This window comes from Alosa alosa, chromosome 14 (genome assembly GCF_017589495.1).
Source record: "Alosa alosa isolate M-15738 ecotype Scorff River chromosome 14, AALO_Geno_1.1, whole genome shotgun sequence".
Taxonomy (NCBI): Eukaryota; Metazoa; Chordata; class Actinopteri; order Clupeiformes; family Clupeidae; genus Alosa; species Alosa alosa.
Window position 1 is genome coordinate 4,564,254 of NC_063202.1, and position 22,756 is coordinate 4,587,009.

General features: G+C 40.9%; 1 protein-coding gene across 1 annotated transcript in view; it reads left to right on the top strand.

Annotated features, from left to right (window-relative positions):
• Positions 1 to 13,921, top strand: part of LOC125307608 (A disintegrin and metalloproteinase with thrombospondin motifs 7) — a 64,999-nt gene extending 51,078 nt beyond the window's left edge. The window contains exon 25 of the mRNA XM_048263661.1: positions 13,073 to 13,921. Coding sequence (XP_048119618.1) covers positions 13,073 to 13,221 — 149 coding nt within the window. The 3' untranslated portion in view covers positions 13,222 to 13,921. The remainder of the gene's footprint in view (positions 1 to 13,072) is intronic.
• The last annotated feature ends 8,835 nt before the right edge of the window (positions 13,922 to 22,756 follow it).

A 22,756-nucleotide genomic window follows, 5' to 3' on the forward strand; every position in this document is an offset into this window, starting at 1 on the left:
TAGACGCACCGTAGTGGCAGCAAATGTAATTTGCAGCCAGGGTCGTCTAGCAACTCTCCGTTGGCTTGCGAACTGGAAAAAACAAACTTCGGTCAGGCCAGTCACATCGTGTATAGAGTCGGTGGGCGGGCTTAACATAATGATGACAGAGTTGCGACGGTTCCGCATGAATTCCCTGCTACTTGAAAACAACGAAGATGGCTGCTGCTGGCGAAAAGCAGTCTTTCGAATCAGCTTTGGCCGCGACTGTTAAAGACTTTCATAAAAAATAAAGATGTATTCCGACCGGATATAACAAAAGTTTGATCTACCAACTAGCTCCACTGGTGGGAAAACGCATGGGACTCATGGGTTGTAGTGCTATACTATTGCGTGCAGTGGGAATTTGAAAGACAACCGTTTATCCCGCCCCTCGGATTGAGCCCTGCCAATGGTATGTTCCCAGACCCAATATCTTGATGGGTCTGGCTCGTCAGGCTACAAGACCATAGAATTGAGAAGAAAGACGATGAATGCTCTTGAATAGTTGTACTGTCCTTTTCTTTCCTCTGCGAGGACATTCAATTTGCATCAGCGGCATACCGTTGTACTTGCCCTGTTTCTATAACGTGGAACTTATCTGGTGTCAGAAATGAGCCACATGAAACAGCATTTTGGAAAAGATAGCTGCGGTCAATTTCAAACTTTTTTGGCTGAAGTAGCCAGCCCAGCGTGTGCCATTAAAATAAATGCGGGTGGTGCTTCCTCACTCTCTCCAGTTCTATATAATACCTCCATGGTTAAAACACAGCTAGTGTTGCTGTACTTGGACTTGGACTTGGAACCGGACTTGGAACTTGGAACTGGAGGGTTGCCGGTTCGAACCCCGACTAGTAGGCACGGCTGAAGTGCCCTTGAGCAAGGCACCTAACCCCTCACTGCTCCCCGAGCACGGGTGTTGTTGCTGGTAGCCAAGGGCGTAGGTTTGGTCTGAGCTTTTGTGGGGAGACTACCCACTGACCCCCAAAAAAAAAAAAAAAAAAGCCACTCAACTCTTTCACCAGCCACAATAGATATATAAAATGATTAAAATGTGCTACTGTCCAACTATCCATGATTAAAATGTGCTACTGTCCAACTTGATCTAACTATACTGTGTAGCCTACATAATCTGATTTTAATATGTACAGATATGTAGGCTATATTTAACATTTAACATTTATTTTCTATTTCTGTTATGAAATCATGCATTGACCCATTTAAGCACAGCTCAGTTTTAAGAAACTTAAATACATGCATGCTTAGCATTTTGTGAAAAGAAATCATTAAGGCTACATTGACAGACTCTTAACCGTGAGCTGCCTGTATATTCTCTGATTCTAATATTTACAGATATCTAGGCGATGTAAGCACAGCTCAGTTTTAAGAAATGCTTAAAGCCGAAAGACCATGTTGAATTTTGCTACTTTTTATTTCAAAACCGGATTACTCTGGAACAGCTAAGGAATGCATTACACCTTTGTGTTCGGTAAGGTCTGCTGTTTATTATGACCGCCGCTAGCAAAGCTAGCGAAGCAGTCATATAGGGATTGTCAAAGTTTTTTTTTTTTTTTTTTCGTCATCTACTTCCTGAATTTTTGGTCAACGATACCCGGGACACCGAACCACCGGGGCACATGAAATTTGGTGGGTATGTAGCCCCACTAGACTTTTACGGAAAAATTTCGTTTGGTCCCCGGGGGCCACTCCCTCCCCGCGCTGGGCCCCCCCGAAACCCAAAAAATGCAGTTTTTTCTAAATAACTACCTGAACCGTGGCACCGAGGATGAAGACATTTTTATGGTATGTTGGTCTCAAGGGCCCACATCAACCTAACCCATAATCACTCATTTGTGATTTGCACCCCCCCCCCGGTAAAAAATGAAAATGCAATATCATTCTGCTTTAATCGCCCCTCTCTTCAGTTAAGATGTTCAGAACTGCACCAAATTTTATGTGTATGATTAACCTGACATTCTCTGGGGGTATGCCAAGTTTCGTAGAATTTCATCCATGGGGGGGGGTCTAAAAAAATTAAGTTATGTGTACATTTAGTGACTGTAAACTCATTGGCCTGTAGATGGTGGTGCTCATATATACACACGCACACACACACACAGGCACGCACATACCATCAATATCGGCAATTACAACAGCCTATACATAATTACAAATTCAGTAGGATTAAAGGAAAACCAAATATTCATCATAATAATTTGCCTGCATTTCCAGTATTGGCGTCATGTAGTCGTTTGTCCACCAAATGGCGCATCGTTGCAGTGAGAAGTAATTTTGTTGGAAGTTAATCTAAAGTGAGTTGGAAAGACACTAGGCTTCCTACAAGGACAAGACTGTAGTTTACCGCAGAGAACGTCTAATAAGGGTAGGATGATTTCTGCATGACATGTAATTCCCATTTCTTCTTGAAGCCGAAATAAATCTGAGAATGTTTATCGGACATGCTTGGTTTTTACTGCAGGTAGGCTACGTTAATCTTAAGTTATATCAATAGCCTAGAGTAGGTAAAATAATGTTACTGTTAGCATTGGTTGAGTGATGGAGGCCAATTTGATTAGGCTATTGATGTATTTGTAGAAAACCATAAATGCGGTTATAGGCTACCAAGAAAATTGATAACAGCACTAATTGCATCTTTCGACTGTCATCTCATTTGCTTATGACCATAACCTAGGCTACTAACAGGAGCTAATGAGTTAGCCACAACGCGTTCGCTACGTGATGGTTTTCTAATGGAAAATATAGGCTATCTGAAAGATAACCTGTCTATGATGCATCCTAAACACCAGGCTGGGACATTTAGCTCAAAGTCTCAAAAATGCATCTGAGTCAACGTTCATTCCCAAACACCCATATAGGCTACTTCAATCCTATTTTCAAAGGTGATTAAAGTAAGGAAGAGCATGGCTCAAAGTAAAGTAACTAGGACTGAAACTACATAAATTCATCAAAGTGAATCATTTGTGTCAACTCGCCGCAATGTAGATTTATTAACGCACCCGTGATCTACATCTCCATTTAAACCAAATGTTTTATGCCTAGCATAGGGCCTACCTTATATAGCTTATAGTTTCTTAACAGTCACGGTTTTGTCATAACTCCCTCTATGCATTTTTGCATTTAGAATAGCTCTGAAACCGGGGGCGAACACGTCGCAGGGGGGGCGCCATGCGTGTGGATATCTCAATCGCAAAATTAAACAATATTTCTATCGGGCGCCTACAATGGACTAGGCTGGGTGAACTCAGCCTGATCTGCCGGCGATTCCTTTTCGATTTCTTAAAATATTGAGCTTGGTAACCATGTACCAGTTGCAAAATGCAAGGGAACATGAATCAGCATATTATTTGCACAAACAATAATGGACAGTAGCTCTTCAACTTGGCCCATTAAAATGTGTATGAACAGTCTAGCAACGCATTTCATGAAGGCCCTTTTGGACATGTCAGTTATTTGCACCACTGGGTAAAACGGCATTTTGTTTTAGACTATTTAATTTGTGCATTGACAATAAAGCTGAATATCATATGAACTAGATGACTAAACTTATGCATATGTAGAAGAAGAAACATTCACAAAAATCCATGACATGACCTCTCTTTTTGATAGCTGTTGAAAACTGCATGGAACTGACAGGGATTGTTTTGTTTAATTAATTAATTAATTAATTAATTAATTAATTAATAAATACATACAAATGCTGCTACCTTCTGCTTTTCCCAAATACAATGTAGCCTACAGGTGTACCTTTCATCAGTCCAGTTGCAATGGATGGACTGTGATGAACTGCCCTACTTGTGATATTTTAAAGGTTTTATAACAATGCTACAAATTTTTTGGCAAGTGCTACAAATCTATTCACCTTTGCAGCGCCATGTAGGCTACTTTGTGTGCGGCCCGCAAACACACATTCCAATCAAGCATACACAAAAGTTTCAAGAGTGGGGGATGGAGTAGAAGATGGAGACAAATTCATTAATATGATTTATATTAATATATTTATATAGTTGGGACCATTGACTGTATATAAAAAGGTTGGGCATAGAGTAACAGCGTAGAGCCCACGGACAGTGGACAAGTGATCTGGATTTCATCCATCATCCATATAACTTGTTTTTAAGCATGAGGAATGCATTATTTCATGTGAACTGAAAAAGCAGGCATTGTGTTATCTGTGGGTTGTAAAAACCCATGACAAAAAAAGTTTTTGTCATGGGTTTGGTCAAATACTAGTGGATTACTCTGATCAGCATCCAAAAGTGCAAAATTGATAAAAATCAGTTATGAGACTTTGCATTGGCATTAGTGGTATATTAAAGTACCATTACAAGTTAATCACATTATTTTCAAAGTAATGTGAGTGTAGAATCATTCCTGTTCTTGCCAAGATATTGCTTCAGCAATTTATTGGTATAAAAGAATGATAGTGATAACTCTACCTTTTACTACTGTTCAGCTTTATCAGAGACAGCTTTTGAAAGATATTACAAAAGTTTAGGAAACTAAACTTTAGAAAAAAGTCAATGTAATCTCACCCTGACATTATTAAATTAAAATAACATTATTAAAGCTTATTATACAGCTCTTCACAATGCTAGTAGAACACTCCATTGACTTGAATTGGATTTCCCAACGTTCTACAGTCAAATATATTCATGTAGGCTAATTACCACTGAAACATATAATTACCGCTGTCAATGGCAACGGGTTTTGTGCAACAACTATCACATACACTATATGAGACTTTATTCTTTTTTTATGCAATTTCCACTGGTCAGTCTCATAAAGGAAATGTACACAAAATAACATGCACATGCTTCTTACTTGATCTGATCCTGCCAGGTACTAGGAGGATTCCATGGGACACAAGATCCTTTAGCACAGTTATTTGTCACAGCACAGTGGGGTGGCTTATTGTTGTTCTTACAACAGCAGTCAGGAAATAATCTTTGAAAAACACAGTCTTTTCTTTCCAAGTGTGTGAATTATGGAAATGCCGGAAGTTAAGTCCTTTTAACTTGTTAGTTGACCTAGATGTGAAGTTTGAATTTGGTATGTTAGAGCGACACCACAACACTGGACATACATGTACATTTCATTACATTTCCAGCAAAGACAGACCTCTGTAGCTTTCACACTATATCTTACTTCCACTCATGTCAGCGATAACATGCTTGTGTGCTTTGCATGCACTAGATATCTCAACATCTGGATATCTGGGTGTCAAAGCCTTTGAAGTATTGACATGATTGCGAACATGATTGTTTCATTTCTTATCTCTGTCTTCACAGTCCACATGTGCCTTTAATTTATAATAAAGTATGGCTCAATGCATGTGGTGTCAACGTTTCATTTCTTCTCTGTTCTCTCAATTTGTTCTCTCTCTAAAAAAAATGATTTAATGCCTTTCAATGCAGCAACACTCCGTGTAATCACATTCCATATGAGTTTCAGTGTAGCATTATAGTTTGTGTGACACTCAGCAGAGGCACAGAGGGTTTGTCACCATTCATCTCCATCAAACTGATAAGAGTGAACGTTTCTTCTCTCTGGGTGCCTCTGCTGGCCTGTGTCCTAAAACATTGGTGCTATTGTTACACATTAGGCCAACAATATGAAAGAGGTAATCACTAAGGTGTTACACATGTTGATTGGTTATGGAAATATAGGGCTGAAGAGACTAAATGAAAAAAAAAAAAAGAAATCCTCTTAGGTGATTATGTAGGTGCCCTCACCAAGCCTGGGAAGCTATAAAAAGCTTTGGGTGCTTTGTTTCATACATTTCATATTTGCAATTATACTTTGTCTTTTAAACATTATAAAACTTTTTCATTTTAATTCTACTTGCGTAATTTTTAGGATATGCCCTCCCTGAGGAGACTTGCCCTCCAGCAGGCAGGTGTACCTCTGAGATTTCCATGCTCGCTGGAGCGTAGTGCCATGAAAGCCGTGCTCCTGTCATGGAGTCACTTGGGAGAACCCTCCCAGTAAGCCGCATCAGTCATTCTCTTCCATAGAATGCCAGGCACCCCACTGCTATGTTCATGGCATTTACTATATGCCACGGTCTGTCACTATGCATCTCTGAGGAGAAAATGGATGCATAAAGTTATATAGATCTCTGAGGAGAATATGGATGCATAACGGTACCATTTAGCTCAGTATCCACTCTGTTCTCTATGTCTGGCAATTTCAGCTGTGCTCGCAGACAAGTAGTGAAGACATAGACTTTCATGGTTTGCTGCTCTTTGTTTGATGTTTAAGATCAGAAATAACTGTCAGTTGAGTTGGTGTTCCTCACAGTCCTACTCACATTCTTGTTTGTATTTGTTCCTTGAAGCATTTCATCCGCACTTATTCATACCTGTTCCAGTTTCTACCAGTCCCACCAGTTCTGATTATACACTCTCCTCGTAATCCCCATTCCCTTCATCAAGAGTGCTGTGATTCTTTGAGAAGTTGTTTATGGTGATTGGTGATAGCACAAAGTGACGGTACACTGTCTCCTGGCTGTCTGGCGGAAGCCTGGATTTTTCTCCCCCTCAAGCTCTAGTGCCAATTAGTGTGAATCCAATGCGTTGAAAAGGTGCATCTTTGAAGTGTGTGTGTGTGTGTGTGTCTGATAGAGAAAGAGAGAGAGATGTACAGTAGTTGTAAAATTAGACTGGATTTTGGGGTATTACTTATTCACTGTTTGATGTTTATTAATTTAACAACTTAATCAATTCATGTCCCATTCCAATTCACATTCCAACATGTGCAAAGTTAATATTTGCACATGGTAACACATTCTGGCATTAACACAGTCCATCACAAATCCTCAGACTGTTATTTCTTTATTTATGCATTCGTCTGTTTATTTATATAAATAATTGTCAACAACAAAAGGGAATAATTGCCAACAGCAAAGGGAAATTAGAGTTAGTTAGGTTCTTGCTGGAAATACTATTTCAAACCGAGGAAGTCTGCTTGTCACATAGCACATGGTGACAGTACAAAGGTCTGCCCACTTTCCTTAGGAGTGAAGATCATTTGGGATCCGCTATGACCTCATTTAGCCTTTTCTCTTTGTTTGCTTCAGTCGAGAATTGAATCAGATGGAACTTACTTATTTTCTCTGTGTTTGCTTTAATCTGGCGTGATATGGTGGAACTCACTTATAAAGTAGTCCAGATAAATTGTTGTACTTTGAAACTCTTTATTTGATCTGCTGACCGTGTCTTTTTAAAGTAAACTACTGGAGAAATGACTAATGTATTGTGGCACAATGAGGCAATTTTGTTTCCCCTGAAGATTAAAAATAATTACACAAAGTCTTATCTGAAATGCTGGTATACACACAGTAAATTGGATGTGTATAGGAACTATAGTTGAATTATTTACAAAATGTTGGCCGACATCCCACTACCCTCAGTATTGGAACACATTCACTGAAATGATTTAGGTAGTACATATATGCATATATTTGTATGTATTCATGTAATATCTTCTACACATGTACGCTCTATTTATTTTTTTGTAGGGGATTTAAATAGTGTTACATAACACTGAATGAAAGTGCCACTGACTATTTTTTGCCACCTCTAAATGCAACAAGAAGCTTATGACATGAGTCAATTGCACCAGGGGGTTGCCATCCATGTTGATGCATTTTGTATTAAAGCACCCACCAGTTAATGCGAATTAGCATTTTCCATCTTCCATTTCTCATTCAAATGACATAAGGGATTGGGAAAAACCGTGGGGAAGCTAAATATAATCAGGAGTCGCCAGGCCACCACATCCATCCACCTCCTCCTACAGGAAGTGAGTGAGAGAGTGAGTGGCTTTAACGTGGAGACAAACGATCCGACTCCCAGGCACACTGACCCAAGGTCACTCGGTGTCACAAGACTAAAGATTTCTCAGCGCGGAATAAATCATGTAAATACAGGAAGTTCTCTCTTCCTTTTTCCATCTTTCTCATCTCCCACTTGCTCTCTCTCTCTCCTCTCTCTCTCTCACTGTCTCTGTCCTTTTCCTCCTCTCACTTTGTTTCTGTTTTCCTCTCTCTCTCTCTCTCTCTCTCTCTCTGTGCATGTGTGTGTTTGTATGTCTGTGTGTGTGTGTGGTTGTGCGTGTGTGTGTGAGAGAGACGCACATGCAGAGTGATTTCCCCAGCCTGACCTGTTCCCATGTAATGGAGTCTGTCAATTCATAAATGGAGCCATAAATCACTGGACTCCATGCTAGCTCTTCAGCCCAGACTCAGCACACAGCACTGCCTTTGTGTCCGCTCCACAAAATCCCATTGTTTCTCAGGGCCAATCCTCCAAAACATTGCTCCAGAACAAAGCTGCCCGGCACTGCCTTTGAATGACCAATACCCATTTGCCCAAATCACTTTCCCCAATAATGCCCAGCACTCATGGGATGCACTGCGCTGACAAAAACAAAGCAAACACGACCCCCCAAACACACACACACACACACACACACACACACACACACACATACACATACACATACACATACACACGAACACACACACAAACCCTCCAAAAAACCTTCACAATGATCAGTGTTGAAGGACAATAAGCCTGAAGCCAAACGGGTGGCTCAACAGACTTTGTTGTTATGGTCTGTCAGCAGCAGGCAGCATTCACGCTGGGATGGTAATAAGGTGTGCAGTGGACAGGAGGGAAATGAGAAACGGAGACCTCCAGAGATGCGCCATCCTGCAGCCACCGTTCGTCCAGGTGCAATCCGCGCTCCCTGACCTCTGATGCTCCCGCTCTGCAGTGCCCATGTCATCCAGCATTTCTATCGGATGCTAAAAATCCCCACACCTACGAGGGGGAGGGGGTAACCACAGTCATTGTTGGGCTACCTTGTCTGTTCTCTCTCTCATTAGACATCAGAGCTCTTGTGATCAATTCATCCTGTGATCTGGCTGATGCCATCGAATGATAAACTCTATTTGTACCCTTCCATCTTTCCCCAGGATTAGCGGATCAGTGCTTTATCTTGAGCAAAGAGCGTGAGCTGAATGAATAATATAGTATGTTCTTTCAGCTTATATGCTATGTTACGAAGACTCTGAACTTCCCCCCCCCCTCCCTCCTCTCTCTCTTCCTTTTGCTTCTTCCTCCTCTCTTTTAGTTTCCACTTTATTCCTGGACACAGAGTGTGTGTGAGTGTGTGTGTGTGTGTGTGTGTGTGTGTGTGTGTGTGAGTGAGTGCACTAACATACTGGGAGGCAAGGGGGCTGTGGGATTCCTTTGCAGCTGTGACCCCCCTTGATCTGGCGTCCAGCTGATGTCATTTTAGCCGTTGGTTGGTGGAAACATGGAAAAATGCTGCCGCTGGGCCTCTCCCTGCTTCCGTGTGAATGGAGCCCTGTGTCAGGATGCTTTGTAGACCAGGCTGGCCAGACTCTGTGCCTGTGCTACTGTACGTCCATCCAGCTGACCACGGCTAATGCAGTAGTTAGGAACTACAATATGCATTTGGATTTACTGAACAAACACATAAATCTATATACTGTAAGATTGTCTGAACCAGGTGATTTTATCAGCATTTTGTTGCTGGTATCCCATGTGTTAACTTCTATGTATCATTTTATGTTCATGTGTATGTTTATGTTTATGTAATTTAGCAGAAGCTTTTGTCCAAAGCGACTTATAATAATACAATAGTTAAAATGAACAGTAAACAGTTATAGAAAGTTGGTACGGCTACATTAAGGATAGTAATGATAACAATAATATCAATACAATATCAACAATGCATAATGAAAATAAAAAAATACCTTAAATATACAAACCATAACTCATTAGAACCACTTAATTGAGTGTAAGTTGAACAGATACACTTTAGACCCCTCTCGAAAGACCCGAAACTATCGCAGGAGCGCAGAGCACTGGGCAACTCATTCCACCAATGAGGAATCAATGTGGACCAATGTCTATGAGATGAAAGATTCAGTGGTATTCAGTAAATAATATATATTCACAATCCAAACATTCCAAATAAACTTTAGCAATTAATTTGTAAATACCCCCAAGCTGATATGTGGTGAGCACTCTGGTGCATAATGGATGCCGTGGGTGCTACACATTGGTGGTGGTTAATGAGATTCCCCCTACTGTATACTGCAAGTTGTTGTTTAATAATACACCAGTGCATTACATTCTGTGCATAATAATGTAAAGGGAAAACTTTTTACCTTTACTTTTTTTTATTAGTTGCTGAGGTGAGAGATATGGCACTTTTAATATATTTCTAAAGGACTTCTCAAGTTTGTTCTATACCAAATAACATGAACTCCACTGACCTGACAAGTTCGGCCAATCCAGTGGACACACCTGGCTGGTGTACACTTCCACCCCTAGAGAAGTAGCTTTCTGTCTTTGTTCTGGGCAGTGAGCTCAGACCTCCTGTCAGAGACAGCCACTTTCACACTGAGGGATCTGCTGATAAAGGAAATGGAAGCTCCTATCTGGCTGATGTTAATCTGCAGCTCAGCAGCTGTCAGACCATATTCACCTAAATTAGATGGCTTGTTGTTGTAACTCTATTCCAGGCTAGAAAGAGCTGGTAGTGTGTACCCCTAACTGAATATGGGTTCACATATAGGACACACATGTGTGTGGAGGTGTAAGTGGAGCTGCACACTGACATTGACATGTCTTGGTCAGTTTGGTCTTTGTGCCTTAATGCTTGAGTATAAGTGACTTTTCTTAGTGAATTTAAGTGTGTGAATATATTTATCCTTATCTTGGAAATACTATCCAGGAATGTAATCCTTGAAATACCTTGAAGCTTTCTGGTCTGGCTCACACACACACAATGATGTCTTTCATCGTTGTTTATTTCTGTCGTCCTGACACACTACTCCATATCAATGTTAAAATGTCTGGAAGAGATTTTCTTCCCTCTCTTCGGAATAAAAAATTTGGAATCTGCGGACCGGGCCGGTAATGGTTTCCCCTCGGTTCATCTGAGGTCTCCCCTTTGGACGTCTGCCGGAGAGGAGTTGCTCCTCCCTTCTGAGTGTGTGAAACAGTCCGTCGGCTGGATAAACTCTGGTGAAGGGCCTGCTTTGCAATCACTCCTTCTGTTACAGTGCAGATGCTGGCCAACAGTTGTGTAACTGTTGGAAGAGGAGGGGGTTGGTTGCTGCATCTGTGTGTCTGCTGTTCGCACCCACTCCAGCTTTGCAATGTTGTCTGGCGTTCAATCCAAAAGTAATGATGGGGAAGAGGCTGATAGCTAGTTAGATTTAACAAAACAGATCAGGCAAGACTGAAACTGTCTGTCATGTTCCATTTCTCAATTCTGTGTGTTGTGAAAATATTTTGCCGATGCAGTCAGCATTCACAAAACACTCTACATTTCAATAACCTTTTCTTTTGCATTGTATTTTGGTCTCAAGAACACATTCCTCTCCACACTCACGCATTACTTTTTAAATCATAGACAGTGATTTCGACAAATAGGACATTTTGTCTTTCAAAATATTTCAGGAAGGTTTGGCCTGCTTGACAATGGTTATGGAAGAGCACAGTTCTCCTTGAGTAAACTTGTTTTAGCAGATTATCCTGGATATGTAGCCTGGCTAGCGCCACCACTTCTCAATGAGACGTGGTCTGGGAACCAAACGTTCATTTTCTCGTATTTGAAAAAAATGCCCAGATCCGTTTATTGGGTGCCACGGATGTCTATCAAATGCGTCTGTGCATAGCTCATCATCGTCTTGCTTTCCCCCCTGTTCTGTGATTGGTTCCCTATCTCAGGCGAAAATTTGCTCCATGGTCTCCAGGCTGCCTTAGCAGCGTGAATCAAATCGCGCGCAAGGCAGCATGGGAACACCCAGGCTACTGGACATGAGCACTTCTCATGAATAGAAATATGCATGGCCATTGTTTCAACTAAGGCAGTCCAGGATGCAAAAAAGGCAGTCATGTTTTTACAATTGCATTGCTTATTCCATTCCATTTTCCCTTTAAGATAAGAAAACATACACATGTGCTGCTGCTAGAACACAGCATAATTCAAAAGACATTTTGGAGAATGTAGGTCTATCTGACATTGACTTTAGGAGGGGGTAGCGGTATTTGACTGGTGCAACTAAGGGATTTCTTGCTGGGTCAGGCGTGCACAGAATTTTAGTCATCATAATCTGTATTTAGTTATAGTTCCTTGAATAACAATGAATGCATACATTTCCACCAGGCAGTATATTGTAGGTTGTGAATCAGCTATTTGCAATACACATACTGTCAGAAAAAAAATATTTTCCCCTTATCAAGGCATTTCATTATCTTCTGTCCCCAGATTTCACATTCCAGTACATCCTTTCTTTTTTACCTCAGTGAATAAATTCAAATCCCCAGTCTCAAAATTAATCTCCCTCAGTAACTGATCATAGGTCTACTTTGTTTACAGTGAAAGTATAGAAGTAAACAATGCTGACCAGATTTAGGATTCTTGTTTGTCACTCGCAATGTGTATAGTCATGGGCATGAACCAGTCTCAAATTTCCATATTCAGAACTATTGCTGTGGTTGCCTTTTTTGGATTCATGACTTAAACCTGTACATAAAAATCAGACATTATTTGCGGAAAGTAAGTGGCATTTTGAGGAAGTGTTGTCTTATATTTTCATCTTTGTTATCAGGGGACAGTAAAGACTAAAGGGACTGCTGTGCAATTAATGTCCTCTGATCCTCCCTCTCTCTTTCTCTCTCCCTCTCTCTCTCTCTCTCTTTCCCCTCCCTCTCTCTCTCTCCCTCTTTCTCTTTCTCTCTCTCTCTCTCTCTCTCTCTCTCTCTCCCTCTCTCTCTCTCTCTCTCTCTTCCCTCTCTCTCTCCCTCTCTCTCTCTCCCTCTCTCTCTCTCTTCCCCTCCCTCTCTCTCTTCCCCTCCCTCTCTCTCTCCCCACCTCTCTCTCTCTCTCTCTTTCCCCTCCTTCTCTTTCTCTCTCTCTCTCTCTCTCTCTCTCTCTCTCTCTCTCTCTCTCTCTCTGTCTCTCGCTCCCTGATCCTGTTCCCCAGCTCAGGTATGCGTGCGTGACCGTCTGACATTCCGCTTCTGCCAGACCCTCCAGTGGCTCGGCCGCTGCCACCTCGCTACCGTGCGTGCCCAGTGCTGCAAGACTTGTGCCCAGTCGGCTCGGGCCAGGGATGGGACCACCCACCGCTGAGACACAGCAGAGGACACTGGCTGGGTGGCACACGAAACTGTTCCATTGCCCATGCATATAAACTCAAAACACGTTCACATGTTCATGCACTTACACATACAGACAGTCAGACACACACACACACACACACACACTCTCACTCACTGAAGGACAATATTGTACACACACAAATAAACACACATGCAAATACAGATGCATACACAAAAACACAGCTAAGAGGACACAGACTAGACATAATCCAAAGCAGTCTTTTTATCTGCTGTTGTGAGGAGAATGTTGAAGTTGACCTACAGGATCGGGCAGTGGTTTCCTCAAGGGTCCTCTCCATGTCCTGAACCCCCTGCATCTCGCCCACAAAAAGAGAGGACCAGAGATTCTTTCACACATCTCAAAGGACTAGGAATCCAACAACCAGGGACTGGTTTGAGCCATCTCAAAAAAAACTGTCTGCTGGAATTGTTGTACTTGTTTTACATTTGGACTGCACTGCTATACATGGTTTCCAGGAACAAGCAACAGCATTCAGACTGCAAGAGAGGCAGATATTTGTGTTCCATTTAACGACATCGCCATACAATTCTGAAGACTGAATAGTTGTAGAGAATTTGTTGAGTATTTGGTCTTTTGTTAACATTTTCTTGTGTATTCTTCATATTGGTATATTGTTTGTTTGTTTTGTTTTTTGTGGTACCAGAAAGCAGGATGTCGTCTGGTTCTCTTCAGTGGTCACAGGGATTTCACATGTGGTCTAATTTATGGATAAACACACAGAGGTACCTTGTGTAGCCTAAACAATGCTTTCTTTGGATTGCAGCTCACACCTACACAAAAAGCAACGTGGGAGAAGAAAGAAAAAACATAAAAATGAGACAGTTAATCAATTGGTGCTTTAAACGAGACCTGGTGCTAAATTCAGTCAGGTGTTGGCTGGCCAGTGCCTTCTTCTACTTGAATTTTTAAAAAGCTCCATTTGGAGCACTAGATTTAGATAGCGTCACCATCACTTTAAGTTCCATGTACACAACTGAAAGTAAGTGGGACTGTAGAAATGTTGTTGATGTGAGTTGCCAGGTTGTTTTTGTGTTTATTATTATTGTTGTTTTTTTTAGGTTGGGGGTTGTAACACAATGGGTGATGGATGTACAGATTTTGAGTAGTGAGATTATGTTGAACCCTGAAGTAGAAGCTGTTGAGTTCCTATTTACCTTTTTCTGCAATCAAGTGTTAATGTGATTTCCACAATTAATTGATTTCTCTTCGTAAATTTAATCTAAACCAATAAAATTCTATTGTGTATGACCTACAAAACAGTTTTGCAATACTACACCACAGCCCTTTTTTTTCTATTTTCTCCATTTCTCCATTATGCTCTTCTTACCCCTGGCCTCTCTCACCTAATGTCATCTCCAGATGAGAGGGTGAGGACAACTTATTGAGCTACATCAGTGGTAAACAAAAGGGAAAGGTGCCTATTTGCAAGTCTGACTATTTGCACTGTTGAAATAATAATGAAATGCACAGGGAGGCTGAACACGCCGTGTTACATGTATATAGATCAGAGTTCTCCACCGCAGCCTCACAGGATGGCACTTGAAGGGTGTTTTTCCTTCCAAACAATTAATGTTATTATCCAGGCTCAACTGAGCAAGGGAAAATCGAATGCCCATTTCCCTCCATTATGTCTTGGACTAATGTGATGAGTGTAGTTTGTAAAAAATAACACATCTTGGTATTATGTAGTTAGTTCTATTGATCTGCGTATAGTCAGATTCAATCATATCAGAAGGGCTTGGTGAGAAATACAGCGTAATGGAACTGTGGTATCAGTTTGTTCTGCTATGAGGCACATTTAGTACCTCCAGAGCTGGCACTCCAGCACGTGTCACAGATGGGGGCAGAGACAAGTAGCCAAGCCTAGGAGAGAAGAAATTACACAATGCGCTGCCCAGCAGCATGACGAATGCAATATTTGATGGGAAATCATAAAATAGCTTTAAATAAAGAAATTGTCTACATCTTCTGATATCACATGAAAATTGACATTCATGACATGACTTGTTAAAAATGCATGTTCAAATGCTCACTCACTGTATGTTATGCTGTGCTCAGATGACATTCCTTAATTTGATTTAATTTGTTGAAATGCTACAACAATAAACTCTTAATCCATTCATCCAGACGAGAGAGAATTGGATTGGGTTTCTATTTCTCTCAGCAGTAATGTCTTTATGATGATGATGATGACTGCCATGTCTTTCAATGTAATTATGTGTTATCAGTCCTTTACCATGGTGGAAACAGGAAATTGTATGCCAGTTGCTGGTACAAACACAAACAACACAGACATTTTTCATCATTCCACATGTTTATTTTGTGTTTATCTCCATAAAAACGATTTTGCCCCAAGTCACACAGGTAAAAGTATGTGCACAATAAAGTTGTGCCTTCCTCTACAGTAAAATCGAGCTGGGTAAAAGAACTCCGCACCTCAGTTCTTACTGTCTTCTGCACATCTGGACTGAGATATTTTGTTGTTTATTGGGAGTGTCAATCAATACAATATGAGAAGCTATGAAACACAGTTAGATGTCTGATGATAAATCAAAGGTGCACCTCAGCTGTTTAATACAGTTGTTTTGTCTAGTGCAGATCAATGTCAATCTTGCAAAATTGATAACTAAACCAGAACATGAACCCAAGCAAGACCACTGCCTAATGGCCAGCTGGTGTTAATGAACTTTACATAATTTACTCTGTTACTTTACTGTAATAGACCTGGTGTGCCTCTAGAATTTTATGGGGGAGCTTAGTGCGCTTGGCCTCTGGGCACTGCAGGCTATTTTTTAATGACCTGAGTCTCCTTTGGCTTGGCAAGCAGTATTTACTAAAAGGGCAACTAATGTAGCTTGTCAGATATTCTGCATCACGACCAGACACTAAAGAATTTGGAGGGAAACGTGATGTTTTATGTGATCCCAAAAAGGCTGTCCTCTCCTAGATTAGTTCTGCTTAATGAAGCAAATTTGTGATTTAAAAAACTATAATTGCAGTTTTACAAGAGGTATCAATTTGAGAGAAGAGTAAAAGAGCAAAACCAGACAATTCATTTATTTTTTTCACTCAGCAATTGACCTTGGGGTTGATTTGTGAAACTCTTGTGCAGCACTAGATGAGTTTAGCCTACTCACTGGGCACCCCCTGTTGTTCTAAACGACTGTAACATGCTGTGAGTTCTTTACCTCTACTCTGACTGAGATCCTCTTTAATCAGGCATTCAGCAAGGGCCTGAGAGCTGGCGACCGGAGAGATTTCTGTTCAGTCTTTCTCGATTGTTTTGATACCTGTGTCAACTCTGACATCACGTTCTCAAAACAGTTAACACCCGTGTCTGAACAAAAGCACTCTGGACAAAATTACACATTTTGCTTACAAAAGGCTGTTACTCTCTCAAAACTCTTCAAAGCAAATCTTTCCTTCAAACACTACAACTTGTTGCCAATTAAAAAACACTATTTAATCAATCATTACACGCATTTTTGCTATGTCTGTTCCATTACTTTCTCATTTTTCAGAAAAAACTGTGAAAAGACCATAGGAAAAAAAGACAAACTGTACTGTATAAAAAATAATTTATTCATTCCTCCCAAGATGTGACTGTCATTGACATGTAAGACATACAGTAAACACCTAGCAAGACAAATTTCACTGAACTACAACTTGTCATTTTTCATCGAAATAGACCTACAGTAAACACCTTTTGTATTGTTTTCTTCACCAAATAGCCAATACAGTACTTTGTCTAAATGTGCATTAGATACTTGCAAATAGTAACACAGAACAGACATATCTTATGTATAATGAATGATTGCTGATTGAAGAATTGTGCAAAGGAGTATCACACAGGTGTATCAGAGATTCAGACTTATGCAAGGAATCTATACCACCTGTGAAAAGATGTTTTCCTTTTGTTTAGCATGGGAAAACCAATAGAGTTTGGGGCTTGACACCTGTGTTAACTGTTTTGCAAAAGGATGTGAGAAATGTGTGAACCCAATGAAAATGTGTGAACACATTCGCAAGAGATGACTTCTGCTGTGCAAAGAAAGTAGTCGTGACTGGACCAAGTTGGTTCCAGTTTACTTAAGCAGGTAAAAGCAATCGAGAAAAACTGTAATAATGCCTAGGTCAAGCAATTTACATGTAAGAGCCTAAGTTATGTTCACTTGTCAGTCACACCCATTGAAAGCTTTTGGAAGAAAAACATTGCCCTCTGGAGGTTACATGAGGTATGTCATGCAGTCATCAATATCCCATATCCAACATTCGATTTAGTTGTAATATTTACATTAGCAGAATTCCATGAAATGTTAATGCATAAAACATACGCCTTCTGTCTTTCATCAGGAATCTCATGCTATTCATAGTCATGTAAACTTGCCCTCTCCCTCAGCTTGCACCTTTCCTTTCTGCCTTTCACTATTTATAAACAGTTTACTTGCAATGCATTTTATTTATGATGGACGCTCTAATCACCAAGTGTATTATCACACATGTTAAGTGTGTTATTATCACACATGATTAAGTTATGTATTATCACACATGTTAAAGATTTTCTGAGCCAGACAAGTGCACAGTGAATGGAAGTATCACTGGTAGCTTGTAGAGATTTTTACTTTGCCCTTCACCTGAATCCAAGTCTTGTTTAAGGTTGTTTTTTTCCCCTCAGACTGTGAGTACCCGACGTGTCGGCCCTGCTGTCAGGACCCCGGGTGGGCAGGACGTGTGCCGGATGGCAGCCATGCATTCACCGGCTGACTGACAATGTGTTTTCAGCCCTGCTTCTGTGAGACCTAGGAGCCAGTCTTTGGGAGCAAGGTGTGTGTCAGGCATGTATGTGTGTGTGTGTGTGTGTGTGTGTGTGTGTGTGTGTGTGTGTGTGTGTGTGTGTGTGTGTGTGTGTGTGTTTATGTGTGTATGTGTGTGTGTGTGTGTGTGTGTGTGAGAGAGAGAGAGTCCCTGTGTGTGTGTGGGGGTGTGTGTGTGTGTGTGTGTGTGTGTGAGAGAGAGAGAGTCCCTGTGTGTGTGTGTGTGTGTGTGTGTGTGTGTGTGTGTGTGTGTGTGTGTGTGTGAGAGAGAGTCCCTGTGTGTGTGTGTGTGTGTGTGTGTGTGTGTGTGTGTGTGTGTGCGTGTGAGAGAGAGAGAGTCCTTGTGTGTGTGTGTGTGTGTGTGTGTGTGTGTGTGTGTGTGTGTGTGTGTGTGTGTGTGTGTGTAATGCACCCATGGTCTTTTGGTGTCTTTTATGAAGGCTACCTTTTTACACTGGTGTTAGTTCCTGTTTGGACTGTGTAGTGTGACCAGTCATAGTGTGAAGGTCACAGGGCTTCTTTAACTTTTGTAAGGTGTTCCGGTCTGTGGGACCCGTTTTCAATGCCTGTTAAAAGAACATTTATTATTTCTTTATTAATGTATTATTTATTCAAACTCAGACTCATTGGCATTGGCTCATTTTCTGTGAAGAACATAAAAAAGAACTTATTTTCAGTGACTGCACATGGTACACTCCCCTATACATAACTATTACTGTACATAGGAGGTGTTCAGGTCTACTGGACCCGAGTGTAGCAATTGCAGGTGCTATGCACCATGCCCCCCTCCTGACTTGCACCTGTTCTGATTAAGTACTAAGAAATAAGAATCAGTAATGATCAAAAATCTTGTTTCTATTATTTTTACCTTGTTTCTAATTGAATTTTCTTATTTTCTCAAAAAAAGCGAAAAGCAAAAAGCAAAAATCATTCATATGATCATAAATGTGATCTCAAAAGGGTAAATGGCAAAGATGAACCATACATGATGTAATTGGCAATTGAGCTAAAGTAAACATCTGATAAGTATTTTTACATAAATTGTTATGGCTGTATTGATTTACAGTAAAAGTCTAATAATGTGGTGGGTCCACCGGACCCGGGAACATTGGCTGAGTAACAAAAATATGAACATCTTACAAGGGTTATGTTCATCATGGGTGATTAGCCCTTTTCTCAATGAGCCCATATTTAATGAATAATTAGCCACCTGCTGGTGTAAAAGTGCTGTCATTTTTCATTCTCTGTCAACAGTTCAAAGGGCAAGGGCAGATGAAAAAATGCAGTATCACCTATCCAGATTAATTACACTGTAGGTTTGAATAGCACATTCATTCATTTTCACATTACTCAAAGGTCACAACACCCTACAAATCACCCTACAACACTGAAAGTGCAGTCATCACCTGGATGGCCAAAGTGAAAACCAGTGTACAATGTGTTGTTGGAACAAGCTGCTAGGGAGTTTTAATATAAATGATGCATGACTTCTGGCCACTATAGATCATGTAAAGCAATACATATAGTTCAATGAAATGAGATGGGGGGGAACTGGGAAATGCATCACATGACCATGAATGGCACACCAGCACATATGGAGGAGGGAAAGACTATGTGCAATATTGTTGTATGTTTACCATTAATATCAGTCCTTTTTTGACAATATCATCGTGTTCTATCAAGAGAATCCTTTGCATACAAAGAGGAGACAGTGCAATGCTGTAATTGCTGAAAATGAATATTTGATACAGTTCAACCTTTAATTGATAGGAATCACATTCCCTGTTTTATGGAAAATGTGAGAATAATTGAGTAGGACCTCACAGTCACATCCAGACAGAAGTGTTCATTTGTTGATAAAAACCCATCTGGCAACAAAACCCATCAATGGGAAAATCTAGTTTCATGCATAGATTGCCTTATTATTTGCATCAGCTTCATACTGAGATAGACTGATTGATAGTTATGATCCTGTGTCTAATTTTTCCACCTCTAGGTGGCACTGCTAGTCAATGTAATGTGGTGAAGGCAAGACACTGGCGCTTGAATTCCAAATAAGTATAAGTATATAAGTATATATACTCTTGATCCAGTGAGGGAAATTTGGTCTCTGCATTTATCCCAATCCGTGAATTAGTAAAACACACTCAGCACACAGTGAACACACAGTGAGGTGAAGCACACACTAATCCCGGCACACTGAGCTGCCTGCAACAACAGCGGCGCTCGGGGAGCAGTGAGGGGTTAGGTGCCTTGCTCAAGGGCACTTCGGCCGTGCCTACTGGTCGGGGTTCGAACCAGCAACCCTCCGGTTACAAGTCCGAAGCGCTAACCAGTAGGCCACGGCTGCCCCAAATCATGTAACACTTCTGAGGGCCACAACTGGCTCTCTCCATCATTTCTCTAGACTATTATCAACAAACTACACACGTGCACACTAATGAGGAGGTGGTGGGTGGCCATTTGAGAATGCAGGCCCAGACTAGAGAGTGTCTAGGAGGTTAGAATTTCTACGTTCTGTAAGGGCGTCCAATTAAAGAGGCAGGTCGAAGGTCTCCAAAGTTAACTTAGTTGTTGAGCATGGCCTTGTGTCTGTACTGTCATTAGCGCTGGTATAGATTGGAGCAAAATTAGCTGAGACCAGCACTTCCCGTGCCCCAGTGTTGAGGGGGCCGTGCTTTGACACCAGTTATTAATCGTCTGGGCTAGGAGAGAGATCAATGACAAGTGTCAACATGAATGCAGTGCCCACTAGATAATCGTGCAGGGTGCAGTAATTCTGCCGCCAGTGTCTCTGCATTTCCATTTTTGGCTGTGAGGGCAGGCTGATGGATGGAGACCTGCCCTGTGACATGGCCCGGTGCTAAGTGATTACAGCGGCGTCCTCAGCTCCACACGTTACACCCCTGATGTTTCAGTATACTGTATATTCTGATAGTGCTAAACTTTTTTTTGTAATACCTTTTCATGAAATCATATGGGTTTCCCACACCTGTAGAGTTCTAAACTCCTCGGGATGGACACATCTTGCACTATATGCATGGTTTTGCATATTTTCAAAATCCAGTTATCTGTATTCCTGCAATGTGAAAGTTGAACTCTCAATGTATTCATCGTAAATTGTATTATCAGTCCTTGTTATGCCTATGTGAAGACTATAATGAGACTGCACGTTGTATTTGTTTTTCACTAATGATTTCCTATGTGTGTTCTTTTTTGTTCAACTTGTTTAGACACCTGCTGAACTTGTGGGGAGACTAACCTTTGTGTTTTGTGCCTTTTGAGTTCAGCTTACAAATGCTCAGAATAACAAATGAGTGTTTCCAGAGATTATCTCAAAAGAATGGCTTCCATGAGATATCATTATTTCACCTCATTTTTCAGTGCCAATGTTTCCTAGCATCAGCCAGGACTATAGCTACTTTAACCCTCCTCTGGTCAAATTTGTGCATCACTGTATGCCTGTATACTAAAGTTGCAAGTAAAAGCACAGGAAGAGTAAGAAGAGGTACCATTTATTCACATAATTGACAAATATTTTTTTAAAATAAGGGATGTAATGTTATCATGATGGCCCAATGCCATATTATTCTGATGGAACAGAAAGATAAGGGGGAACTCGGATGATGCTAGAATGATCAGATGGTCTGTGTCTCATCTTGTTAAAGTATGGCTTTGATCTACAGGTAATGAACAGCTGGAACAGTGACCAGCCTCAACAGAATCATCCTCTTGGCAGGCCACCTGGGAGAACTGTGTCCTATCATGCAACTGGGACACATGCTCATATTTTAAGTCCACACTTGACTCTTTATTTAGACATGTTTATTGTGCAATGTTCTCTGGCCACCCAAGAAAGTCATGTCTGAGGCTGTTGTGTTTATTTTCACGTACAGCACTGTATAACACTGGAGTAAATACAAACAACCATGAAAGCGATGTAAACAACAACATGATAACAATTCGATCCCTTTCATTCCTTATTTAATATCAAGGCTCTGTGTAAAGATCCGATAGAACTTAATGAGCCTCATGAGGTATTGACTAGATCAATCATGTGTGCAGAGGGTCAATTAGGGACACATAATATAACTCAACATAACTAAGGAAAAGACCTTAAAGGTCACTATTTGAAGAGCGTTCACACAATCCAGTGGAGTTCCTGCTCGTATTCTGACAGACTCTGCATGAGCTGTCCTCAAATGGTCTCAGGTGTTGTGGCTACCGTGTAGGAAACCCTTGCTGCAGTCCTCCATTCTGGCAAAAGGTTGTTGATATCTGAGCTCAGTAGACAATCAAATGAAACCCCTGGCTTGTATGTGCTCCTGAAGCAATGTGTTGGTCCAAGACTCTTATTTGGTTTCCCATTTAAAGGGCTCTGTACAAGTAGTTTTTGGGCCCATGCACTCACTGTACAAATATTCAGACAAACATGGGGAGCATTTAGCTGAACTCAGTGGAAAGTGTAATGGATTATAATCAACAACCACGTCACACAAGCACCAGACAGAAGGTTACAAACACTGGAGTTTTCAGGTGCAACATCCTGAACAGTTTAGAACACGTATTTTGTGTCCATCTGAAGTATCAGTGGCCGTTCAAGCAAAACACAGTCACATTAGACACATACTATCGTAGGCCTACCTAATTGATTTGAAAATCAGGACTTA